The sequence below is a fragment of the Equus caballus genome, chromosome 24 (genome assembly GCF_041296265.1).
Source record: "Equus caballus isolate H_3958 breed thoroughbred chromosome 24, TB-T2T, whole genome shotgun sequence".
In the NCBI taxonomy this organism is placed as follows: Eukaryota; Metazoa; Chordata; class Mammalia; order Perissodactyla; family Equidae; genus Equus; species Equus caballus.
Window position 1 is genome coordinate 21,019,987 of NC_091707.1, and position 23,984 is coordinate 21,043,970.

Below are 23,984 nucleotides of genomic sequence, written 5' to 3' on the forward strand. Positions count from 1 at the left end.
TGTTTTTGAGTTATAGTTTTGAGATTCATCCATGTTGATACATACAGTTGTAATTTGTTCATTTACACTGCTGTATAGTATTCCACTGCATAACTATATTGCATTTTGTGTATTCATTCTACTGTTAATGGACATATGGGTTGTTTCCAAATTTGTTTTTGCTGTAGGAAGTACTTGCATAACATTCTTGTACATGCCTCCAGGAGCACATGGATCAGGATTTCTCTAGGATATATGCCTAGCATAGAATTGTCATGTCATAAGGCATGTGCATGTTTAATTTTACTAGGAAATGCCAGATTGTTCTCCAGACAGGTTGTACAGTCTTCAATCAGCAGTGTGAAAATTTGGTTTTCTACATCTTTGCTAACGTTTGGTATTGTCAGACTTTGAAATTTTTAAAAATTTTCAGATGTGAAATGATATTTTACCATGGTTATAAAATCTATTTCCCCAATTGTTCATCTTTTCATGCTTCTTGCTAGTTTCTGGTTCCTCTTCTGTTAATGCCTGTATAAGGTGAGAATCGGACCACTTTCCGCTCTAACTTCACTGCTGTTGCCTTGCTTTGAGTACCTTCTTCTCTTGCTTGATGATGATAGTAGTTCATGACTTAGTTTACCTGCTTTTGCTCATGCCCCTATAGTCTGTTTTCTACAAGCAGCCAGAGTGATCCTTTAAATAAGTAATTTATGTCCTGTCATTTCTCTACTCTAAATTCTGCAATAACTTTCTGTTTCATGTACAGTGAGAGCCAGAGTCCCTACAGCCTCCCTTCTGTCTTACATGATCTTTGTCAGCCTCTCTGTAGGTTCCCTGAGGGCAGGGATCTTTCACTTTTTGCTCACTGTGGCATCCCCAGTACTTCCAGCAGTGCCTGTTATGTAGTAGGCAATTAATGAATATTTATTAAATGAATTTGAATTTGGCAACTAAATAAATGCGCATTTTCTATGGTGTGTAGATTTTCCTCAAAAGCATTTTAGTTATCTGAATAAATAGGAATTTTGTGTAAAACTAAACAATAATGGAAAGGCAGTTTTAGCCTTGCTTTCAGTTACACTGGAAAGTTTCATTTTCCCTTGGTGAATACCTGTTTAGATGAATTAAAGAGCACTTTTTTGTGTGTGTAAGATTGGCCCTGAGCTAATATCTATGCCAGTCTTCCTCAATTTTGCATGTGGGACACCGCCACAGAATGGCTTGATGAGCAGTGTGTAGGTCCACACCTGGGATCTGAACCTGCAGACCCCTGGCTGCTGAAGTGGAGCGTGTGGACTTACCCACTATGCTACTCGGCCAGCCCCAACAAGAGCACATTTTTAAGGGATCTAATATTACTTTTGCTCATATGCCTTTTATAACAGGATGAGCACTAGATGATTTTAAGGTAAGATCAAAATTAGATGTTTAGATCAGAAACTTGGATTGCATTATTAATGTTATCACAAAGATAACCTCATTTCATGTTAATCACAAATGAGACAATCTCATGGGTCTGAAAGTAAAAAGCCTGATTGAGAGTTCTTAGTTGTGTTCTAGTGCAGGATGTGGAGTGCCAGGATGCTGGGTAGAAATGAAGAGTAATTTCAAGGCTCTAAGGTGGCTGAATAAGCAAATGAAGAGAGGAAGGCACAGTGCAAGAACTGTTGTGAGTAGAAATTGTGGTAGACGATAGAGAAACTTTGAGAGTTGAAGCTGTTATGTTTGATGTAGTGAGTGGAACTCTATTTTACAAGGGGTTACATTCTTTCACCTAATATTTGTCTTGAAACACGGGTTGGATACAGTAATGAGCTAACGTGATTCCTGTGCTTGTTGAATAATCTGGTAGGAAAGACAGATATTAAACAGAAAAATTCACAAAAATAAAATTACTGATTTTGATAAGTGGCCTATAAAGAGCAGGATGTGTATCAATTGGGGTTTAGTTAGAAAAACAAGAACCGCCTTAGATATTTTAAGTCATTAGGAATTAATACAGGCATTACAGACTTAGAAACCTTTTAGAAGAAGGACGGGAGCAGAAAGGAAAGGGAAACTGCTACATTCAGGAAGTCAGGAAGAGCAGGAATGGTAACAAAGCCTGCTGTTGCTGATCCCAGTTGTCCATATGGTTCAAGAGGGTGATTCCCAGAACACCTGAAACCTGTGAGTGAAACCTCGTCTGTCTTCTGCTGATGCCCACATGCCTGTCCGTTGCTGCTGAGGAGCAATAACACTTCTACTGTCCTTTTGTCTTCCAGATCTTTTGCAGTTGCTTTTCAAGAGTGGAATCAAAACTGGAGTCTTGCTGTCAGAGATTTTGGAAAATGTAGTTCTCAGATTTCTAGTCCCTGGGAAGAGCATAGAATGATGAAATGGTGTTGAGTTGCCATGAGACAATCTGCCACAGTTAACTATGACCGAAAATAACAGGGTTACCAACTGTAGAGTGAGTGGTAAAGAAGTCTTCTGTAAAGATGAGATGTTATCTGATGGATAAGATCTTTTAAAAGATGGGGAAATCAATTTATAACAAGAATTTTGGCTGTTTTATGGCAGAAGTAGAGGACCTAGCCTTAGATAGGAGTTGGGACAATTTTTCTGTAAGAATCTTTCTGAACAGATGACATTTGGTTTGAGACTTGAGTGAGGAGAGGAGACAGCCATAGGAAGATTGAGGAGAAGAGATTTCCAGCAGAGAAGACGAGTGCAGTTGCCCTGAGACTTGAATGACCTTGGCATGGTGGAAGGACAAAAAGAAAACAGGAATAGATTGATAGGAAATGAAGCTGGAGAGTTAGGTAGGGGCCAGGTCATGTAGGGTCGTCAAGACTCTGGTAACCCATTTGGATTTTATACTGTTTAACATGAGACACCATTGGGTCATGAACAAGGGAGTGAAATGAGCTAAATTCCAATTTAAAGAGATTATTTTGGCTGTTTCTATAGAAGATAAATTGGGAGCAAGGAGGTGAGTGAGGGTTGGGAGCAGTAGTGGAAGCAAGGAGAGCAGTTGGGGAAGCTTCAGCAGTACTTCATATAATAAGTGACAATGGCTCATAGCAGTAGAGATGGCCAAAAGTGGATGTATTTTAGATGTGGAGTTAGTGGGTCTTGATATAAATGAGATGTAAGGAATTAGGAAGAGAGAAATCAAGGAAGGCTTCTACATTTTTGGATTGAGCAACTGGGTGAATAGTGGCGACATTTATTAAAATAGGAATACTTGGGGGAAGAGCAGGTAGTACAGGAGGAAAGAATAAAAAATTCTGTTTTGGACTTGTAATATCTGAGTGTACATCTGAGTGGAGTTGTTGACTAGGTGGTTGAGCTAGAGTCTGGAGCTTGGGAATGAGATCAGGGCTTTAGTCTAGTTCTGAGAGTAATATTTAAAGCCATTTCTACTAGATGTGATCATTTACAGAGGGAGGAGAATGCCCAGGATTCTGGGCACTTCCAAATTCTAGATGTCTTACAGAGGAGAAGGAACTAGCAAAAGAAATAGAAAAAGAGCAGGCAGGTAAGAGGAAAACCAAAGGAGTTGTGAGGTCACAAAAACCTAGAGAATATAGTGTTCCCAGACGGAGGAAGTGGTCAGTTGTGTTAATGCTGCTAAGAGGCGGTAGAGGATGAGGACAGAGAATTTTTTTGTTAATTAACTATTGCTTTGAAGAGATTGAGGACATTGATGAAATTCTTGAGAATTGTTTCAGTGGAAAATGAGGAATAAAAGATGGATTGGAATGAGTTAAAGAGAGAATGGGAGGTGAGGCAGTGAAGACAGAATTACACAACTCTTTCTTCAGGAATTTTGCTGTGAAATGAGCAGAGAAATTGGGTGGTCGCTAGAAAGGAATGTAGTCAAATTTGTGTGTGTGTGTTTTAAGAAAGAAAGGGGAAAATTGCAGAACTCAATTACTTGAGTAGAGATTCAGGAATGGGATTCAGAGCACATTTATATGGGAGAGGTTGGCCCTGGATAAGCGCAGAGATGCTTTTTTCATTTTAACATAAAGGAATACAGTTAATATGGTTATAAAAGCAGTTAAGTTGATGGAATTGGTGTTCAGAAATGAGATGATTTTTGTCTGACTGCATCCCATATTAATATAGTATGACGCTGGGTCACCAGCTGTGATTGAGGTGAGAATAGGAAGTGTTGGAAGTCTGATTAGCGAGGAGAAAGTAGTCTCTCAGAGATTGGGAAAATGAATTTACCTAGAAAGTGTAGGAGGAATGTCTGGCAGTGTTGAGTGCTTATCTGAGATCTGTGATGATAATTTGAAAGTGAATTCAGTCCATAAGGTTATGAGATGCTTTCTTCAGCAAAATTCAGCAGCTCAGATACAGGCATGAACTGGTGGATAGATGAGTTCAATCACAGGTGGATTAGGGGGTATAGTAGTGGAGAGAGGGGCAAGTGAGTTGTGTACTTGCAAAGGATTGGTTATGATAATAGATGCTGAAATCTAAGTTTGTGTAAGTTAGGACTTTGAGGTGGGTGATGAATGGGGAAGAGTAGTAGGGTCAGTGGATGGGAAGTCCTTCCCGGGGGGTGGTCAAAGGATAGAGTACTGATGGTACTTAGTGCACGTCATCTGAAAGGAAAGGAAGAGGTGTTCAGAGAGTGGGATGCTAGAAGTAGAGAATCCAGAGGAGATATATCTACTGATAAGACAAGCTTGAGGGCTGAAAGTATGAGGGTTGGTGACTAAAGTGGGATGGGACAAGAGATTATTGAGGTTAGCCGAGTCAAGGAATTATGTGCCTAGGATAATGGCTGGCTCATTTATGAGGATATGCAAGTTGCTAAAAATGATGATAGGAATAGTGATGAATAGGAAGACCATAAGCCATGTACAGAAAACTGTTTTAGAGAGAAGGGAATGAATACTGTTAGGGGAGTCCATAACTGAGGGTAAAGATGGTGAGATTCACAACTAGTATGGCATTGGTTGAAATGTCTGGACAATAAGAATACATATTGGGAATACCATGGATCATATTCACCATAAGTTGGTACAGAGGGTCATGTGGAGGACATGAGAATACAGTGAGAGTGATCATGACAGAAAAAAAAAAAGATGTACTACATTTGAGACAGTTTGGGAGTTGTATAGTGTTATAAGAAATTAATTTGAGGGCTGGCCCGTGGCCAAGTGGTTAAGTTCGCTCTCTCTGCTTCTGCGGCCCAGGGTTTCGCTGGTTCAGATCCTGGGCGCTGATGTGGCACCACTCATCAAGCCATGCTGAGGCGGCATCCTACATGCCACAACTGGAAGGACCCACAACTAAAAATATACAACTATGTATCGGAGGCTTTGGGGAGAAAAAGGAAAAAATAAAATCTTTAATTTCTTTTTTTTTTTTTTTAATTTGGGTAGTCGAGGAAGTGGGAATGTGCTTATATAGCTTTAGGAAATTAGCTCTCTAGGTAAGATTTGTTCTTTCTCTCTTTATATAATCCCAATTTTGATACTCAATTATATATAAGATTATGTTTTTTTAGAGGTAGCTATGCCAGTTGCTTGGAGATATTTTTTATTTTGATGGAGTCCAAGTGATCAAATAAAGGTATTTGATTTAATGTCATGTATTTTCTGCATACTTTAAAGACTTTTATTTATGACTGTTATTCTTTACCTTTTATGAAGGAATCTTTTATTGCTTGTATGGTTCACCTGGTGAGACCCTCTTCTTGTTTTTTCTCCCATTCTCATTACATAATAAATATTAGGAAAAGATTATGGTTACCTCTGTACCAATAGCTTTTATGTTTACATCTGATTGACTGTACAGTCTGTTCTTGTGCCATCAAAATGTCTATCTGAAATAAAACATTGCATTAAGAATGCACGGTATCTGTAGAAGCATATTCTAGTGGAAAGATTAGGATGAGAAATTTATAGATGTAACATCCATGTGAATGGTTAGATGATTGTGCTTAGTCTGCTGAACTTAGTGAGCTGGGTTCAGGACCAGACCAGAGAAGTCTGAGAATTCTTTCTATTGGCAACAGCCCAAAGATTGCCAGATAGGCATCAAGGTCTTTACTGGGGCTAACCTGGTGATACTGGGTTTGTTTTGATTCTTTATAAGATCCTGAGTCACTATTCAGCGTAGTTATTGCTTCATGCTTGTTCTGCCTAATAACTTCAGTGATTCAGTTTTGGCTGCAAACCTATGAAAGATTATTGGCCATAGAGTGTGAATTGACATAGAAACCTAGGGATCCAAAGTGCTACTACCTCCCCCTTGTTAGGATGGGGTTGTATGAGAGTCAGGTATTAATAGAGTCTTGGCCCAGATCCAGCTCACACTGGGTCTGTGTTCTTCTCAGTTGGTAGTCATTTTCTTGGTTCCCAGATGTGTAATTGGAATGGACATATATGGTATTTGGCAGAACTCTCAGATTGGTTCCTTGACCAGTGGAGTAAGGGCTGTCATAGTGGCAAAGGTCAAATGGATGCTTCTAAAACTGTACCTTTCCCCATCCTGGAAGGGGCAGCAATTCATCTAGTTTGGGATTAACACATATTCTGAGTACAGGTTTGCTTTTTCTGCTCATATGGCTGCATCCATCACCACTAGGATTTAACACAGTGTTTAGTGCATCAATATGGTATCTTGAGTAGCATCATCTCTTACCGAGAGTCTCGCTTTACAGGAAAGGATATGTGACAGTGGGCCCAAGTTCATGAATCCATTGGTCCTTGCTCATACTGCTCCACCTGTACTCCTCTGGATTGATAGAGCAGTTGTAATGCGTTCATAATGATGTGGTTGAGGGGCACATTGAAGGTGATACTCTGCAAGAATGGGCACTATCCTCCAGGATGCTTTCTGTACCCTAAATATTCAACCATTATATGGATATGACCATTATATTGGTTATCTCCAATAGGTAAAATATATGGGTCTTAGAGCCAAGGGATGGAAGTAGGAGTGGCTTCACTTACTGTTTCCCCCAGTCGTTACCTGAGGAATTTGTCCTCTCTATCCATGTAACTTTAGGTTCTGTGTGCTTAGAGGTCCTTGTTTCCAGAGGTGAAAATGTCCTACTTGGCGACACAGTAAGAGTACGTTAAACTTTAAATCATGGCTGCTGCCTGGTCACTTTGAGTTTCTTGTGCCGAAAGGTCACCAGAGAAGAAAAGGAGTCACCATGCTGGCAAGAGTAATTGACTCTGATTGTCATCCCCGTGGATGCAGGGAAGAATATGTCTGGCACTCAAGGGATCCACTAGGACATCTCTTGGTGCTCCCAAGCCCATTATTACAATAAGTTTATGAGTATAGCAGCCACAACCTGAAAAAGAGAATGGTAAGCAGGGGTTCAGACCTCTTAGAGATAAGGCAAGCTGGCCAGACTAGTAGAGGTGCTAGTGGAGGGTGAGGAGAAAGTAGAGTGCAACGATGAGGACAGTTATGGCTAGGAAATCAACGGCAGCATTGGGACTGTAGTTTGTCCCCTTCTCTGAAGGTTTCGCATGGAAACAAAATAAGTAGAATCCTTAAGAAGCTATTCCCAGCTAGGGTGAACTTACTCTAAAAAGCAAGTGGATTTGTATGGTGTAATTTACTTGTTCGTGTAATCCTCCCATTTTTCTATAGCATTGTTTGTTCTGTTGGTTTGTAGAACTTCTTTATATAGTCTGGATATGATCTTTTATGTATGACGCAAAAGCTATTTCCTCATCTGTGGTGAGCTTGTTAGTCGTATTCTGTGTCTCCCCCCATATAGAAATTTTTAGTTTTGATAAAATGAAATTTATCATTCTCCTTTACGTGATTTAAAGTATTTTAATTACCTTTAGGAAATCCCTGTCCTGATGTCATAATTATATTCTTCTATAATTTCTTTTTTTTTTTAAAGATTGGCACCTGAGCTAACAACTGTTGCCAATCTTTTCTTTTTCTTTGCTTTTTCTCCCCAAATCCCCCAGTACATAGTTGTGTATTTTTAGTTGTGGGTTCTTCTAGTTGTGGCACGTGGGACACCACCTCACTGTGGCCTGCTGAGTGGTGCTATGTCCGTGCCCAGGATCCGAACCAGTGAAACCCTGGGCTGCCATAGTGGAGCACGTGAACTTAATCACTTGGCCAGGGGGCCGGCCCCTAAGACTTTTTTTTTTGTTTCTGAAGAAGATTCGCCCTGAGCTAACATCTGTTGCCAATCTTCCTCTCTTTGCATGAGGAAGATTCACCCTGAGCTAACATCTGTGCTAATCTTCCTTTTTGTATAGGGGTCACTACCACAGCATGGCCACCAATGAGTGGTGTAGGTCTGCACCTGGGAACTGAACTCTGGCTGCCGAAGCAGAGCGCACCAAACTTAACCACTAGGCCGTGGGGCTGGCCCCTTTTTAATGAATGTTTAAGATAAAATGTGGTAATTTGAAGAAATGTTGACTTTATGGGAGACCGTTTGAAACTATATCCCCAGTCTTCCAGGAGGTACATTTTTCTCTGCCATTTAAGACTACTTTGGTGGGACAGGGTGAGGACTGCTTACATCCTTACATGAACTCTTTATTTTGGTCAAAGTGTTTTATTTACTGTTCCACGTATAAGTTGTATTGATACCTTTGTTCTTGCTGTGATTTCTGACTGGAATCATCCTTCTTTTGTATTTCAAAGCCATCAAATTCTTCAAGGCCCAACTCTGTTCAACCCATTTCCTGAGTCTTTTCCCCAGCTGTAATCCTTGATACTGGCTTCTTTGAACTCTGGTCCTTATTGGTCATTCCTTGCTGTAAGTACTATTTATTGAGAAGGTACTATGCGCCTGGTATATTTGTAAACATTTTACCTGTATTAATTGATATAAGTCTCATCAACTCTATGAGGCAGATTGCCACCCTCCCTCTCCTGGAAGATACTTTTATTCTTTTTCACAAGGAAATTGAGGCACAGTGAGGGTTGCTAATTTGTCTAGGGTTGCAGGCCTAGTAAATGACTAATGAAAAGGAGGCAAAATGGCTCCAGAATCTGTGCCCTTAACCACCAAGCCCTCCTCCCTCTCAGTTGCTCAATAAGTAATGCTCAGGGAATGAATCTACTACTATTTTGATACTTAGCAGACATAACCTTGTCCTCTTGTTTTATGAGTGTATCTTCTTGCCTAACTACATAGTACATCCCTGAAGATAGGGAAAAAAATCTTATACTTCTTTACAGTGTGGCTTTATATTTTATACTTCTTTAGGTAGATCCGCTGTGTATAATAAGTGCCCAGTAGATATTTGTAGATAATGTTAGTGAATTCAGTTTGACCCTTAGACTTGCAATAGAGTAACATAAACCTTATAACTCATTGTCAAATGGATGTAAACCTTCTGATACTAAGTAGTTATCTGATGGTTTGGATGCTCAGCACCACAGATAACACTGTGAGATTCCCTGGTTCTGAAGCTGTGGGGTTTGGCTAGATTTGGAGCATTCAGTTGACAGAATGATTCCTAGAAATCAAGTGAGATAGATTTCTGGCCTGAACTTAAACTATGATCTTTGACATCTCATTTTGTTTTAGCATTTGTAGAAAGGGGAAAATAATATGTAACTCCGCCTTTATTTATTTATTTATTTTTCCGCCTTTATTTTTTAATCATGGTCTTTGTGTAGACTTTTAAGCTTTTCAAAAGAAAAGTATGCTTCCAAGTAGTATTGTGTTCTCATACTTTGTTATAATAACTTACATACCATTATGTTGGTACAAATTCAAAAGAATGTATTATCATCAGCATACCTGTGCTTTATTTCATTTTTAATATGAGAAATTTAAGATTAAGAAGCAAAGTTCTTAGCAAAATGTATGTTTTCTTCTAAAGGAACCTCTCCTATATAACTATATATCTGTGTGTATACGTATGTGTGTTTGTATGTATATATGTTTAAATATACATATTTTTGAATATATGTTTTTAAAAGCATTATACTAATTTTTTAAAATGCTGAAAATAATGTATTTTCACTGGGCAAAATTACTGTATTATATAAACTTTTGAGGAGATCCTGGGAGACCATGTCTTAGTACTTTGTATTACTAACTCCATCTGTCACAGAGCCTTCTATATCATATCCCTATAATATAATATTATATGTTATAATATTCTCAATGGGATTAAGTATTAACGAAATGTTTGTACCATATGTAAAGTTTGTAATTATAGCCAATATGGAAAAGTGAAACTGATAAACATCATTTATACTGAAAGAAAATATATTTATTTATTCCTATTTGGAAAAAGAAAAACTAACAACTTGTGTAACAACTGAAGGTATCTAGAATTATCAAACTTGGAGGAAACCTTAGGTGTTTTATAAATGAGAATTTGACTTCCTCAGAGTTGTCCGTATGGTAAGAGACAGAGCTAGAATGGCAACCTAGGTCTTCTGATTACTAACGTAGAGTTTAGTTATATCATCATATCTTTAGTGAGTGATTTTAGTAAGTAACTTTTATGTGGTCGGTGACAGCTTTATCTTTTTAAACAGATATATTCTAGAGTAAAAGAGTTGTCTTTGGTAAGAAAACTAACTTTTACATGGTAAATGCTGGATTTATTATTTAAGGAAATGCATTCTAGAATAAAAAACTTCTATGGCATGATCTTAGGACATGTAGATAGTTTTTCACAGTGCTTTCACATATATCCTCTCATTTGAATAACATTTCTGGAAGACAGTTAATTTAGAGATTGTTATTGTTTTCATGGGTAAGACAATTGAAGACAGAAACTTTATTGTTTTCTAAAGGTCATTTAGGGTAGTATATAATTTTAGATGCTTTTGCTTGCAAATAATAGGAAACTCAACTCAAACTATCTTAAAGAATTTTTTGATCCATTACTGAAAAGTACAGCCATGGATAGGGTGATCTTTACGTGAGGCTTAATCCACCAGCTCAATAATGTTATTGTTTCATTTTCTTTCTATTTTTTGGCTTCTGGTTTCTCTTCATAGTGCTATCTTCTTTCTGAGTTTGAGGTGCTAGAGGTGCTTCTAGATAAACAAAATGGATGCTTTCTCTTATAGGCATAAAGGGAATCACAGGAAGCTTTTTTCCCAGATGGTCCCAGCATATATTTCCTCATATCTCACTGGGCATATTGAGTTGCTTGCTTATCTCTGAACCAACCATGGTGTTAAGGAGGATGGCATTCACTGATTGGTTTAAGCCAGTTAGTGACCACCTCTTGATTTGGGAGTGGGATCAAACTCACCCAACTTGTATGACTGGGAAATTCACAGTCATGTTAGTTTATAACAGGAGAAGGGTTGCCTGGATAACTGGAGAGGCAAACAAAAGATATCCCTTACAGCAAGCTAATGTTAGAGTAAGAATCCAGGTTTTGGGGCTGGCCCTGCGGCCGAGTGGTTAAGTTCACGCGCTCCACTTCAGCTGCCCAGGGTTTCGCCACTTCTAATCCTGGGTGCAGACATGGTACCGCTCATCAGGCCATGCTGAAGTGGCATCCCACATGCCACAACTAGAATGACCCATAACTGAAAATATACACAACTATGTACTGGGGGGCTTTGGGGAGAAAAAGGAAAAAAAAAAAAAGCGGGTTTTTTGTTCTTTGTTGAAAATCATAAATGAATACATAAAACTTGAGGTCTTATACTAAAAATATATAACTTTGCTTTTTTTTTTTTTTTTTTTTTCTGAGGAAGATTAGCCCTGAGCTAACATCTGTGCCAGTCTTCCTCCACTTTATATGTGGGTTGCTGCCACAGCATGGCTCATGAGTGGTATAGGTCTGCACCCAGCATCCATACCTGTGAACCTGGGCCGCCACAGTGGAGCATTGCCAAACTTAACCACTGCTCCAAGGGCCAGCCCCTAACTTTTCTTTTTAAAATGTTTTATTGATGTGAAATTCATATTACATAAAATTAACCACTTTTTTCTTTTTAGATTGGCATCTGAGCTAACATCTGTTTCCAATCTTTTTTTTTTCCCTTCTCCCCAAAGACCCCGAGTACATAGGTGTATATTCTAGTTGTAGGTCCTTCGAGCTCTACTATGTGGGTCCCTGCCTCAGCATGGCTTGATGAGTGGTGCTAGATCCGTGTGCAGGATCCAAACTGGCGAAACCCTGGGTCACTGAAGCAGAGCACTTGAAGTTAACCCCTGGGCCACGGGGCCAGCCCCAAATTAACCATTTTAACGTGAACAATTCAGTGGCATTTTGTATGTTTATGATGTTGTGCAACTACCACCTCTATCTAGTTCCAAAACGTTTTCATCACCACAAAAGGAAATCCTATACCTGTTAAGCAGTTACTCCCCTTTTACCACCCCCCACCCCCCAGCACCTGGGAACCACCAATCTGCTTTCTATCTTTATGGATTTACCTATTCTGGATATTTCGTATAAATGGAATCATACAATATGTGACCTTTTGTGTCTGGCTCCTTTCACTTAGCATAATGTTTTCGAGGTTCATCCATGTTGTAGCATGTATCAATACTTCATTCCTTTTTATAGATGAATAATTCCATTATATCTATATACCACAATTTGTTCCTCCATTCATATGTTGGTGCACATCTGAATTCTTTCCTTCTTTTGGTTGTTGTGAATAGTGCTGCTATGAACATACTTGTACATGTATTTGTTTGAGTACCTGTTTTCAGATCTTTTTAGTATATACCTAGGAGTGGAACTGCTGTGTCATATGGCAATTCTGTGTTTAAGATTTTGGGGAACTATCAAAATGTTTTCCACAGTAGCTGAATCATTTTTAATTCCCACCAGCAATGTGCAAAGCTTCCAGTTTCTCCACATCCTCATCAAAACTTGTTGCTGTTCATTTTTTTTTATAGCCATTCTAGTTGGTGTGGCATGATGTTGCAAGGTAGTTTAATTTGCATTCCCTAGTGATTAATGACACTGAGCATCTTTCCATGTACTCATTTGCCATTTTTATGTCTTTGCTGGAGAAATTTCTATTTGTATCTTTTGCTCATTATTCAACAGAATTTTTTTGTCTTTGTTGTTGAGTTGTAAGAGTTCTTTACATATCCTGGATACTAGAAACTTATCAGATAGATACTTTGTAAATATTTTTTTCATTCTGTATGTTGTCTTTTTACTTTTTTGATATTGTGTTTGACGCATTAAATTTTTTAATTTTAGTCAAGTCCAATGTATCTATTTTTTGTTTTGTTTTGTGCTTTTCGTGTCATATCTAAGAAACCATTGCCAAATCCAAAGTCATGAAGATTTACCCCCAGATTTTCTTCCAAGTTTTATGGGTTTAGCTGTTATATTTAGGTCATTAATCCATTTTGAGTTAATTTTTGTATATGTTTTGAGGTCGGGGTCCAACTTCATTCTTTTTTTTTTTTTTTTGGAGCAGAACAAATATTTATTTATTTATATTTTTATTATTTTTATTTTTTTATTATGATAACATTGGTTTATAACATTATATCAATTTCAGGTGTACATTGTTATATATTTTGATTTCTGCGTAGATTACATCATGTTCACCACCCAAAGACTCATTACAGTCCATCACCACACACATGAGCCTAATCACCCCTTTTGCCCTCCTGCCTCCCCTCTTCCCCTCTGGTAAGCACTAATCCAATCTCTGTTTCTATATGTGTGTTTGTCATTTTTATCTTCTGCTTATGAGTGAGATTATATGGTATTTGACTTCCCCCCTCTGACTTATTTCACTTAGCATAATACCCTCAAGGTCCATCCATGTTGTCACAAATGGCTGGATTTCATCATTTCTTTTTATTTTTTTATTTTTTTATTTATTTTTTATTTTATTTTATTTATTTATTTATTTATTTATTTTAATTAATGTTATGATAGATTACAAGCTTGTGAGATTTCAGTTGTACATTTTTGTTAGTCATGTTGTGGGTACACCACTTCCCCCTCCGTACCCTCCCCCCACCCCCCCTTTTCCCTGGTAACCACCGATCAGATCTCCTTCTCAATATACTAATTTCCACCTATGAGTGGAGTCATATAGAGATCGTCATTCTCTGACTGACTTATTTCGCTTAACATAATGCCCTCGAGGTCCATCCACGTTGTTGTGAATGGGCCAATTTCGTCTTTTTTTATGGCTGAGTAGTATTCCATTGTGTATATATACCACATCTTCTTTATCCAATCATCAGTTTCTGGGCATGTAGGCTGGTTCCACGTCTTGGCTATTGTAAATAATGCTGCGATGAACATAGGGGTGCAACGGACTCTTGAGATATCTGTTATCAGGTTCTTAGGATAGATACCCAGTAATGGGATGGCTGGGTCATAGGGTATTTCTATTTTTAACTTTTTGAGAAATCTCCATACTGTTTTCCATAGTGGCTGTACCAGTTTGCATTCCCACCAACAGTGTATGAGGGTTCCTCTTTCTCCACAACCTCTCCAACATTTGTCGTTCTTGGTTTTGGATGTTTTTGCCAATCTAACGGGGGTAAGGTGATATCTTAGTGTAGTTTTGATTTGCATTTCCCTGATGATTAGCGATGATGAACATCTTTTCATGTGTCTATTGGCCATATTCATATCTTCTTTTGAGAAGTGTCTGTTCATGTCCTCTGCCCATTTTTTGATCGGGTTGTTTGTTTTTTTGTTGTTAAGCAGTGTGAGTTCTTTGTATATTATGGAGATTAACCCTTTGTCGGATAAGTGGCTTGTAAATATTTTTTCCCAATTAGTGAGCTGTTTTTTTGTTTCAATCCTGTTTTCCCTTGCCTTGAAGAAGCTCTTTAGTCTGATGAAGTCCCATTTGTTTATTCTTTCTATTGTTTCCCTCAACTGAGGAGTTACAGTGTCCGAAAAGATTCTTTTGAAACTGATGTCAAAGAGTGTACTGCCTATATTCTCTTCCAAAAGACTTATTGTCTCAGGCCTAATCTTTAGGTCTTTGATCCATTTTGAGTTTATTTTGGTGTGTGGTGAAAAAGAATGGTCAATTTTCAATCTTTTGCATGTGGCTGTCCAGTTTTCCCAGCACCATTTGTTGAAGAGACTTTCTTTTCTCCATTGTAGGCCCTCTGCTCCTTTGTCGAAGATTAGCTGTCCATAGATGTGTGGTTTTATCTCTGGGCTTTCAATTCTGTTCCATTGATCTGTGGACCTGTTTTTGTACCAGTACCATGCTGTTTTGATCACTGTAGCTTTGTAGTATGTTTTGAAATCGGGGATTGTGATTCCGCCGGCTTTGTTTTTCTTGCTCAGGATTGCTTTAGCAATTCGCGGTCTTTTGTTCCCCCATATGAATTTTAGGATTGTTTGTTCAATTTCTGTGAAGAATGTTCTTGGGATTCTGATTGGGATAGCATTGAATCTGTATATTGCTTTAGGTAGTATGGACATTTTAACTATGTTTATTCTTCCAATCCATGTACAAGGAATGTTTTTCCATCTCTTTATGTCATCGCCTATTTCTTTCAAGAAAGTCTTGTAGTTTTCATTGTATAGATCCTTCACTTCCTTGGTTAAGTTTATCCCAAGGTATTTTATTCTTTTCGTTGCGATTGTGAATGGGATAGAGTTCTTGAGTTCTTTTTCTGTTAGTCTATTGTTAGTGTATAGAAATGCTACTGATTTATGCACGTTAATTTTATACCCTGCTACTTTGCTGTAGTTGTTGATTATTTCTAATAGTTTTTCTGTGGATTCTTTGGGGTTTTCTATATATAAGATCATGTCGTCTGCAAACAACGAGAGTTTTACTTCTTTGTTACCTATTTGGATTCCTTTTATTTCTTTTTCCTGCCGAATTGCTCTGGCCAGCACCTCCAGTACTATGTTGAATAGGAGTGGTGAAAATGGGCACCCTTGTCTTGTTCCTGTCCTCAGAGGGATGGCTTTCAGCTTTTGTCCATTGAGTATGATGTTGGCTGTGGGTCTATCATATATGGCCTTTATTATGTTGAGGTACTTTCCTTCTATACCCATTTTGCTGAGGGTTTTTATCATAAATGGGTGTTGGATCTTGTCGAATGCTTTCTCTGCATCTATTGAGATGATCATGTGGTTTTTGTTTTTCATTTTGTTGATGTAGTGTATCACGTTGATTGACTTGCGGATGTTGAACCATCCCTGTGTCCCTGGTATAAATCCCACTTGATCATGGTGTATAATCTTTTTGATGTTTTGCTGTAATCGGTTTGCCAAAATTTTGTTGAGGATTTTTGCATCTATGTTCATCAGTGATATCGGCCTGTAGTTCTCCTTCTTTGTGTTGTCCTTGTCAGGTTTGGGGATCAGAGTGATGTTGGCTTCATAGAATGTGTTAGGGAGTTCTCCATCTTTCTCAATTTTCTGGAACAGTTTGAGGAGAATAGGTATTAAGTCTTCTTTGAATGTTTGGTAGAATTCTCCAGAGAAGCCGTCTGGTCCTGGACTCTTGTTTTTGGGAAGGTTTTTGATTACCGTTTCTATTTCTCCAACTTCATTCTTTTGCATGTGGATATAACTTTGATTTTTAAAATAATGAATTAATATTTTTATGGTTGTAAATTTTCTGCAGATTTGTCTGCTATATACTTTTTACAAATGTACAATTATAATTTGTGGAATTTATGATTTTTAAATTTGTTTGAGGTCATGTTGGCTTATAACATTGTATAAATTTCAGGCATATATTATATTTCAGTTTCTGTGTAGACTGCATCATGTTCACCACTATAATTATTTTGTCTGTAAAATTAGATGTAATAGATTATTAGTGGAGGATTCAATGATAAGAACATTGCATATGATAGCATATATTAAGGGCTGTTTCTTGTAGAACAAGCAGTAAATTTTGCTTCACTTTAAGAAAGTGTACAGGACATCTTTCACAAAGCTGTTTTGTACTTTGTCATAAAAATAATGCTTCATTTTTGATGATAAAAGAGCCATTGTTAATATACAGATTATCTTTGGAATTAATTTCAAAACAGCAATGAGCGAGTATAAAGAAATAGTTCATTTTATCTTAAATTCTTGAAGATAAACAGTAGTTTTGCTTAGCTATGGTGTCTTTTTGAAAGAAACAAATCTTTATTCAAAGTTTTGATAATATAAACCACGTATCAGCTATGACCTTACTGAGATTTTCTTCTTCAGAGTTCTAACTACTTAGATATTTCCATCCACAGTCTAGGCCTTTGAAAATTTTTTTTCCTTAAGTTTTGTCCCCACATATGTTTGAGTTATTAACCAAATCACTTTTATTAATTTTTATTAGCTGACTTTTATTAATGGAGTTAGTAAACTCACTCTCTCATATTCTAACAAGTCAAGAACTCTTATCAGAAGTACTGTTTATTAGCATTTAAGATTTTAAATTCTTTTCTAGAGGTAATTGTTTTTAGCTTTACTTTTATTGGTTTTTGAGAAATATATACTTTTTTTAGAATGTGCTGTTGGTGTCAATAAAAATGGAAAAAATATGCATTAATTCTGTAAAAATACCAGAATTCAGGATGTTGGAGGTTGTTGAATATTTAAATGATAAGTGGAAAATATTCTTTCTTATAGTTAGTCTCCGGACAATTTAAGAATTACTTGATCGGGTGGAAAGGACTTGATAAATGTAGAGATACAGCTAACAATTATTGAACATTTACTTTGTGCCAGACACTGGTTTAAGTTCTTTTATATGTAGTAACTTGTTTACTTGATTATTGGATGGCCATTTGATTTGTTAAAAGGTTTGTGTTTTCTGTCTTTATTAGTGGAATTAAAAAATAATTGTCCCTACCATTAAAACAATTTTAAAAAATTACAAATTTAAAATATAGCTTAGGTTTTAAAACAATCTGGGAACCAGGTTTCAAGCTTGTTTATTATTTTATTAATTGATTTTCCCTAATATTTATTGGATATTTAAAATGATTAGCTTAAAATGTTAATATAATATTGAGCAAACCTAGACATACTTTGCTTTCAGGAAACAAAAAATGACTTTTTTTTATGATTTTATTTTTCAAGAGCAGTTTTAGATTTACAACAAAATTGAGAGGACGGTACAGAGATTTCTCACATACCCATTATCACCATCATTCACTAGAATGGTACATTTTTCACTAAGGATGAACCTACGCTAACACATCATTATCACCCAAGGTCCATAGTTTACCTTCGGGTTCATTCTTGGTGTTGTACATTCTTTGGGTTTGGACAAAAGTATAATGATATATACCCATCATTATAATATCATACAGAGTATTTTAACTCCTCTAAAAAGCCTCTGTGCTCGGCCTATTTCTCCCTCTACCCACTGCAGCCCTGATCTTTTTATTGTTTCCATAGTTTTGCCTTTTCTAGAATGTCGTATACTTGGCATCTTATACTATGTAGGCTGTTTAGATTGGTTTCTTTCACTTAGTAATATGCATTCAAGTCTCCTCCCTGTCTTTTTATGCTTGTTAGCTCATTTCTTTTTAGTTCTGAATGATATTCCATTGTCTGGCTATACCACAGTTTGTGTATCCATTCACCTACTGGAGGATATTTTGTTGCTTCCAAGTTTTGGCAAAATTATGAATAAAGCTGCTATAAATATTTGTCTGCCAGCTTTTGTGTGGACGTAAGTTTTTACCTCCTTTGGATAAATAGCAAAGAGCTTAATTTCTGGATCGTGTGGTAAGAGTATGCTTTATTTCACATATAACTACCAAAGTGTTTTCCAAAGTGGCTGTACCAATTTGCATTCCCACCAGCAGTGTATGAGAGTTCCTGTTGCTCCACATCTTTGCCAGCATTTGATGTAGTCAGTGTATTGGATTTTGAGCATTCTAATAGGTGTGTAGTATATCTTGTTTTAATTTGCATTTCCCTGATGATGTATGATATGGAGCATCTTTTCATATGCTTATTTGCCATCTGCATACAGACTGTTCCTGACTTAGGATGGTGGGAAAGCTATATGCATTCAGTAGAAACCATACTTCAGATTTTGAATTTTGGTCTTTTCCTGGGCTAGTGATGTTTGGTACAATACTGTCTCCTGATGCTAGGCAGCAGCAGTTAGCCATGGCTCCTAGTCAGCCACACCATCACGAGGGTAAACAACACATACTGATACAACCATTCTGTACCCATACAATGAGTCTGTTTTTCATTTTCAGTATAGCATTCAATATATATATAGTGTGTATATATATATATATATATATATATAGTATAGTATTCAATAAATTACATGAGCTGTTTGACACTTTATTATGAAATAGGCTTTGTGTTAGATGGTTTTGCCCATCTGTAGGTTAATGTAAGTGTCCTGAGCACATTTAAGGTAGGCTAGCCTATGCTATAATCTTCGGTAGGTTAGGTTTATTAAATTTTTTTTTGGCAAGGAAGATTGGCCCTGAGCTAACAGCTGTTGCCAATCTTCCTCTTTTTGCTTGAGGAAGATTGTTGCTGAGCTAACATAGTTGCCAATCTTCTTCTATTTTGTATGTGGGAGACTGCCACAGCATGGCTCGATGAGCAGTGTGTAGGTCTGTGCCAAGGATCCAAACCTGTGAACCCCAGGCTGCCAAAGTGGAGCATGTGAACTTAACCACTGTGCCATGGGGTGGCCCCTAAATGCATTTTTTTCTTTTTTAAAGATTGGCACCTGAGCTAGCAGCTGTTGCCAGTCTTTTTTTTTTTTCTTCTTCTCCCTAAAGTGCCCCAGTACATGGTCGTACATTCTAGTTGTAGGTCCTTCTGACTCTGCTATGTGGGACGCCACCTCAGCATGACTTGATGAATGGTGCTAGGTCCATGCCTAGGATCTGAACTGGCAAAACCCTGGGCTGCTGAAGTGGAGTGGACAAACTTAACCACTTGGCCACTGGGCCGGTCCCCCTAAATGCATTTTTGACTGACGATATTTTCAACTTAGGATGGGTTTATTGGGATGTAACCCCGCTGTAAGTTGAGCAAGATTTCTATCTTCTTTGATGAGGTATCTGTTAAGGTCTTTGGCCTGCTTTTTAAGCAGAATATTTGTTTTCTTATTGTTGGGTTTTAAGAGTTTTTTTTGTATATTTTAGATAACAGTCCTTTATCAGATGTGTCTTTTGCAAATATTTTCTCCCAGTCTGTGGCTTGTCTTCTCATTCTCTTGACATTGTCTTTAGCAGAGCAGAAAGTTTTAATTTTAAAGAAGTCCAGCTCATCAGTTATTTCTTTCATGGATCACGTCTTTGGTGTTTTATTGAAAAAGTCATTGCCATACCCCAAATCGTGTAGGTTTGCTCTCACATTGTACTCTAGGAGTTTTATAGTTTCACATTTTGCATTTAGGTCTATGATCCATTTTCAGTTAACTTTTTGGAAGGTGTAAGGTCCAAGTGTGGATTCTTTTTTTTCCATGTGGATGTCCATTTGTTTCAGTACCATTTATTGAGGAGACCATCTCCGCTCCATTGTGTTGCTTTTGCTCTTTTGTCAAGATCACTTGACCATTTGTGGGTCTATTTCTGGGTTCTCTATTTTGTTCCATTGGTCTGTTTGTCTGCTCTTTTACCGATGCCATGCTGTCTTGATTACTGTAGCTTTATGGTGAATCTTGAAGTCAGGTAGCATCAGTCCTCCAACTTTGTTCTTCTCCTTCAACGTTGTGGTGGCTATTCTGGGCCTTTTGCCTCTCTATATAAGTTTTAGAATCACTTTGTTGATATCTATACGATAACTTACTGGGAATTTGACTGGGATTGCATTGAATCTATAAAGATGGGAAAAACTGACAACTCAAAATATTGAATTTTCTTATCCATGAACTTTTCCTATCCTTGAATGTGGAATATCTCTCCATTTATTTAGTTTTTAAAAAATTTTATTCATATGAATTTTGTAGTTTTCCTCATATAGATCTTACACATATTTTGTTAGATTTATAACTAAGCGTTCATTTTGTTGGTGCTAACATAAATGCTATTGTGTTTTTTATTTCAAATTACACTTGTTCATTGCTGGTATATAGGAAAGCGATAGATTTTTGTGTATTACCTTGTATCCTGCATCCTTGCTATAATCATTTATTAGTTCTAGGAGTTTTTTGGTTGATTCTTTCAGATTTTTTACATAGATGATCGTGTCTTCTGTGAACAAAGACAGTTCTGTCTTCCTTCCCAATCTGTATATCTTTTATTTCCTTTTTTTGCCTTACTGCATTAGCATAGACTTCCAGTATCATGTTGAAAGAGAGTAGTGAGAAGGGACATTCTTGCTTCTTATCTGATCTTAGTGGGAAAACTTCTAGTTGCTCATCATCAAGTATGATATTAGCTGTCAGTTTTTTATATCTAGTCTTTGTCAAGATTATTCATCAACTTGCTTGCTCTTGAAAAAGTAAAGCAAATAAGTTGATGAAAAATCTTGACAAAAGAATATAAGCAGTTAAATGTTCTTGATAGAAGAAAAAAATCTAAAAAGTTGTTCAGAGAGAAAAGAGGGTGGGCACTATTCTGGTTTTTAAAAATGAAGACCATAAAAATATCTTTGGGAATGGGTAATGACTGAGAATTTGGGAGTTTTCAGCAAGTTTTCCTGTTTTCTACAGAATATAAGATTTTGTTTGAAAAACTTCCTAGTACTCTTGGAGGCAAAAGATTGCCCACATACTGCTGTTTTGTTTGCTGTGTTGCCAGATGAAGTGAACTAGCAATTATCAACTTTTCTTCTGTTCTTTTTTTATGTGACTAGGTTTCATGTATATAATTTGTAAATATATATTTTATAAATACGTAGAAAAAGATCTGGCCACATAAACACTAAACTTAACAAGAGTATGTTACATGTGGGAAGTGAGATAGAACAGAGTGAAGTAGAACTTTCAGTTTTTTCTCTATATACTTCTATATTTGAGCTTTAAGAAAAGAGTTGTTCTTTTAGCAGTTAAAAATCAGAAAGGGAAAAAGTTTCAGGAAAATAAATTATTTAAAAAATTCTTTAATGTTGAAATCCTTATGATTTAAGGCAGATTTTTAAAAAGTGGAGATGTAGAACTGATTGTGGAAATAAACATTATGTCCAATATGTATACAATATGACTTAGAATATTAAAATGTTTTATATTACCTTATAAACAGAATTATTGACTACTCTCCAAGAGCTTGAAATATAGAATATTATTTGTGGCTTGATTGTTTTGAGTATTTCAAATGGCTCCTTACCTATAAATATCTTTAGTTAGTGTAGTTATAAAGCGTGCTCATTTTCAATTTCTGTAGTTGGATTTAATTTCCTTTAACCACGAAGATTAGGGGAAACGTACCACCTCTCCAGCTCATTGCTTTTCCAATTCAAGACTTCCAGGAAGTTCTAAGCTCTTCCCCAAATCACACTGCCCAAGAAGGGAAGAGAGAGGGTATGCAGATGTCAGGGAAACCTGGCTTGCCTAGGCAGTCACTTTGGTGGATTTTGGGGTGGCCAACTTTAACTGATAAAGCTTTTATAAAAAAGTAGCCACTCTTTCTAGGATTTCTCAGGATAGAAGCTGTGGTAGTTTTCTTTCTCCACACATTCTGGGACGCTCTCAGTTCTCTATCCTCTGGCCTGGGGGGCCTCCCTCAGCTAGCACTTCTCCCTTATAATTCCAGTTTTTTCAGTTACTTACTGAACTTTCAAAAAACTTCCTTACAAGGCTGAAAGGGAAAAAAGTCTTTGTTTTAGTGATTGTGGCGTGCATGGCTCTCTGAGGTGCAGGCCCCACGGCAGAGGCTTTTTTGCCCAGGTCTACTGTGATACTGGACTGAGCATGGAGGAGACCCGAGACCACTCTTTTACGTGCCTCTGTGACTTCTCCCTATCCTGCTACCTCTTAGTCCCCAATTCAGCTCGTTTTAATTTGTACTTCTGTTTAACCTCTAAAACTAAGCTGGTGTCCCTTGGGATAATCCTATGTCTGAAAAGTAAGCTCCAAATCAAAATGAAAATTTTTTCCAAAAGGTTTTTTTGTAAGATTTTAAGTAAGAATAACTAATTTTCCTGATGCCACAAAAAAACCCCACCCAAATAAAAAACCACCGAAAACCAAAAAAGGGCAAACTTTGTACATACTTGTTGCAGATTTGAATATTATTTTAAAAATTATGTTGTATTTTTCTCCTTACAGGTGTGAAAGTTGTGTGGATTTACTGTTTGTGAGAGGAGCTGGAAACTGTCCTGAGTGTGGCACCCCACTTAGAAAGAGCAACTTCAGGGTACAACTCTTTGAAGATCCTACTGTTGACAAGGAGGTTGAGATTAGGAAAAAAGTACTAAAGATGTAAGTATTATTGCTTGAATGATTCAGTCCACAAAGAGGACTTTAACAGTTATTTCAATTATTGATATCATTATTTGCTGTTAGAAATGTGGACAGGGGGCTGGCCCGGGGGGCTGAGTGGTTAAGTTCGCACGCTCCACTGCAGGCAGCCCAGTGTTTCGTTGGTTCGAATCCTAGGCGCAGACATGGCACTGCTCATCAAACCACGCTGAGGCAGCGTCCCACATGCCACAACTAGAAGGACCCACAGCGAGGAATATGCAACTATGTACCAGGGGGCTTTGGGGAGAAAAAAAAGGAAAAAAATAAAATCTTTAAAAAAAAAAAAGAAAGAAATGTGGACAGTTTGGTAGGTGCATATGTATAAATTCATCTATGTGTTTGTTCATCGAAAATTTCTTAAGTTCTTAGAGAACTCAGTAATATTAATTATCTAAGCTTTGTTAGAGAAGAATAGAGCTTCTTGATTGATGGAATTTACTTATTTGCTATTAAATCTTTAATTTGATTAACAAATATGTATTGAGTACCTACTGTGCAAAGACTGTTATGCATATTAGGCACTGGGTATGAAATGAGTGAAACAGCCATGCACTTGCCCTAATAAGGCTCATAGTAGCGTAGCATAGAGATAGACAGTGAAACAGGCAAACAAAATAAATATGTGATTATAAATTGAGAAAAATGCTGTGAAGCTAGTGACATCAATGATGTCAGGTCAGGCGTGAGGAGGGAACATTTAGGGTGAGATTTGAAGGCTA

At 37.2% G+C, this 23,984-nt stretch overlaps 1 protein-coding gene across 1 annotated transcript in view; it reads left to right on the forward strand.

Annotated features, from left to right (window-relative positions):
- Positions 1-23,984, forward strand: part of MNAT1 (MNAT1 component of CDK activating kinase) — a 211,786-nt gene that overhangs the window by 26,622 nt on the left and 161,180 nt on the right. Inside the window, exon 2 of the mRNA XM_001497949.7 lies at positions 23,071-23,223. Coding sequence (XP_001497999.1) covers positions 23,071-23,223 — 153 coding nt within the window. The remainder of the gene's footprint in view (positions 1-23,070; positions 23,224-23,984) is intronic.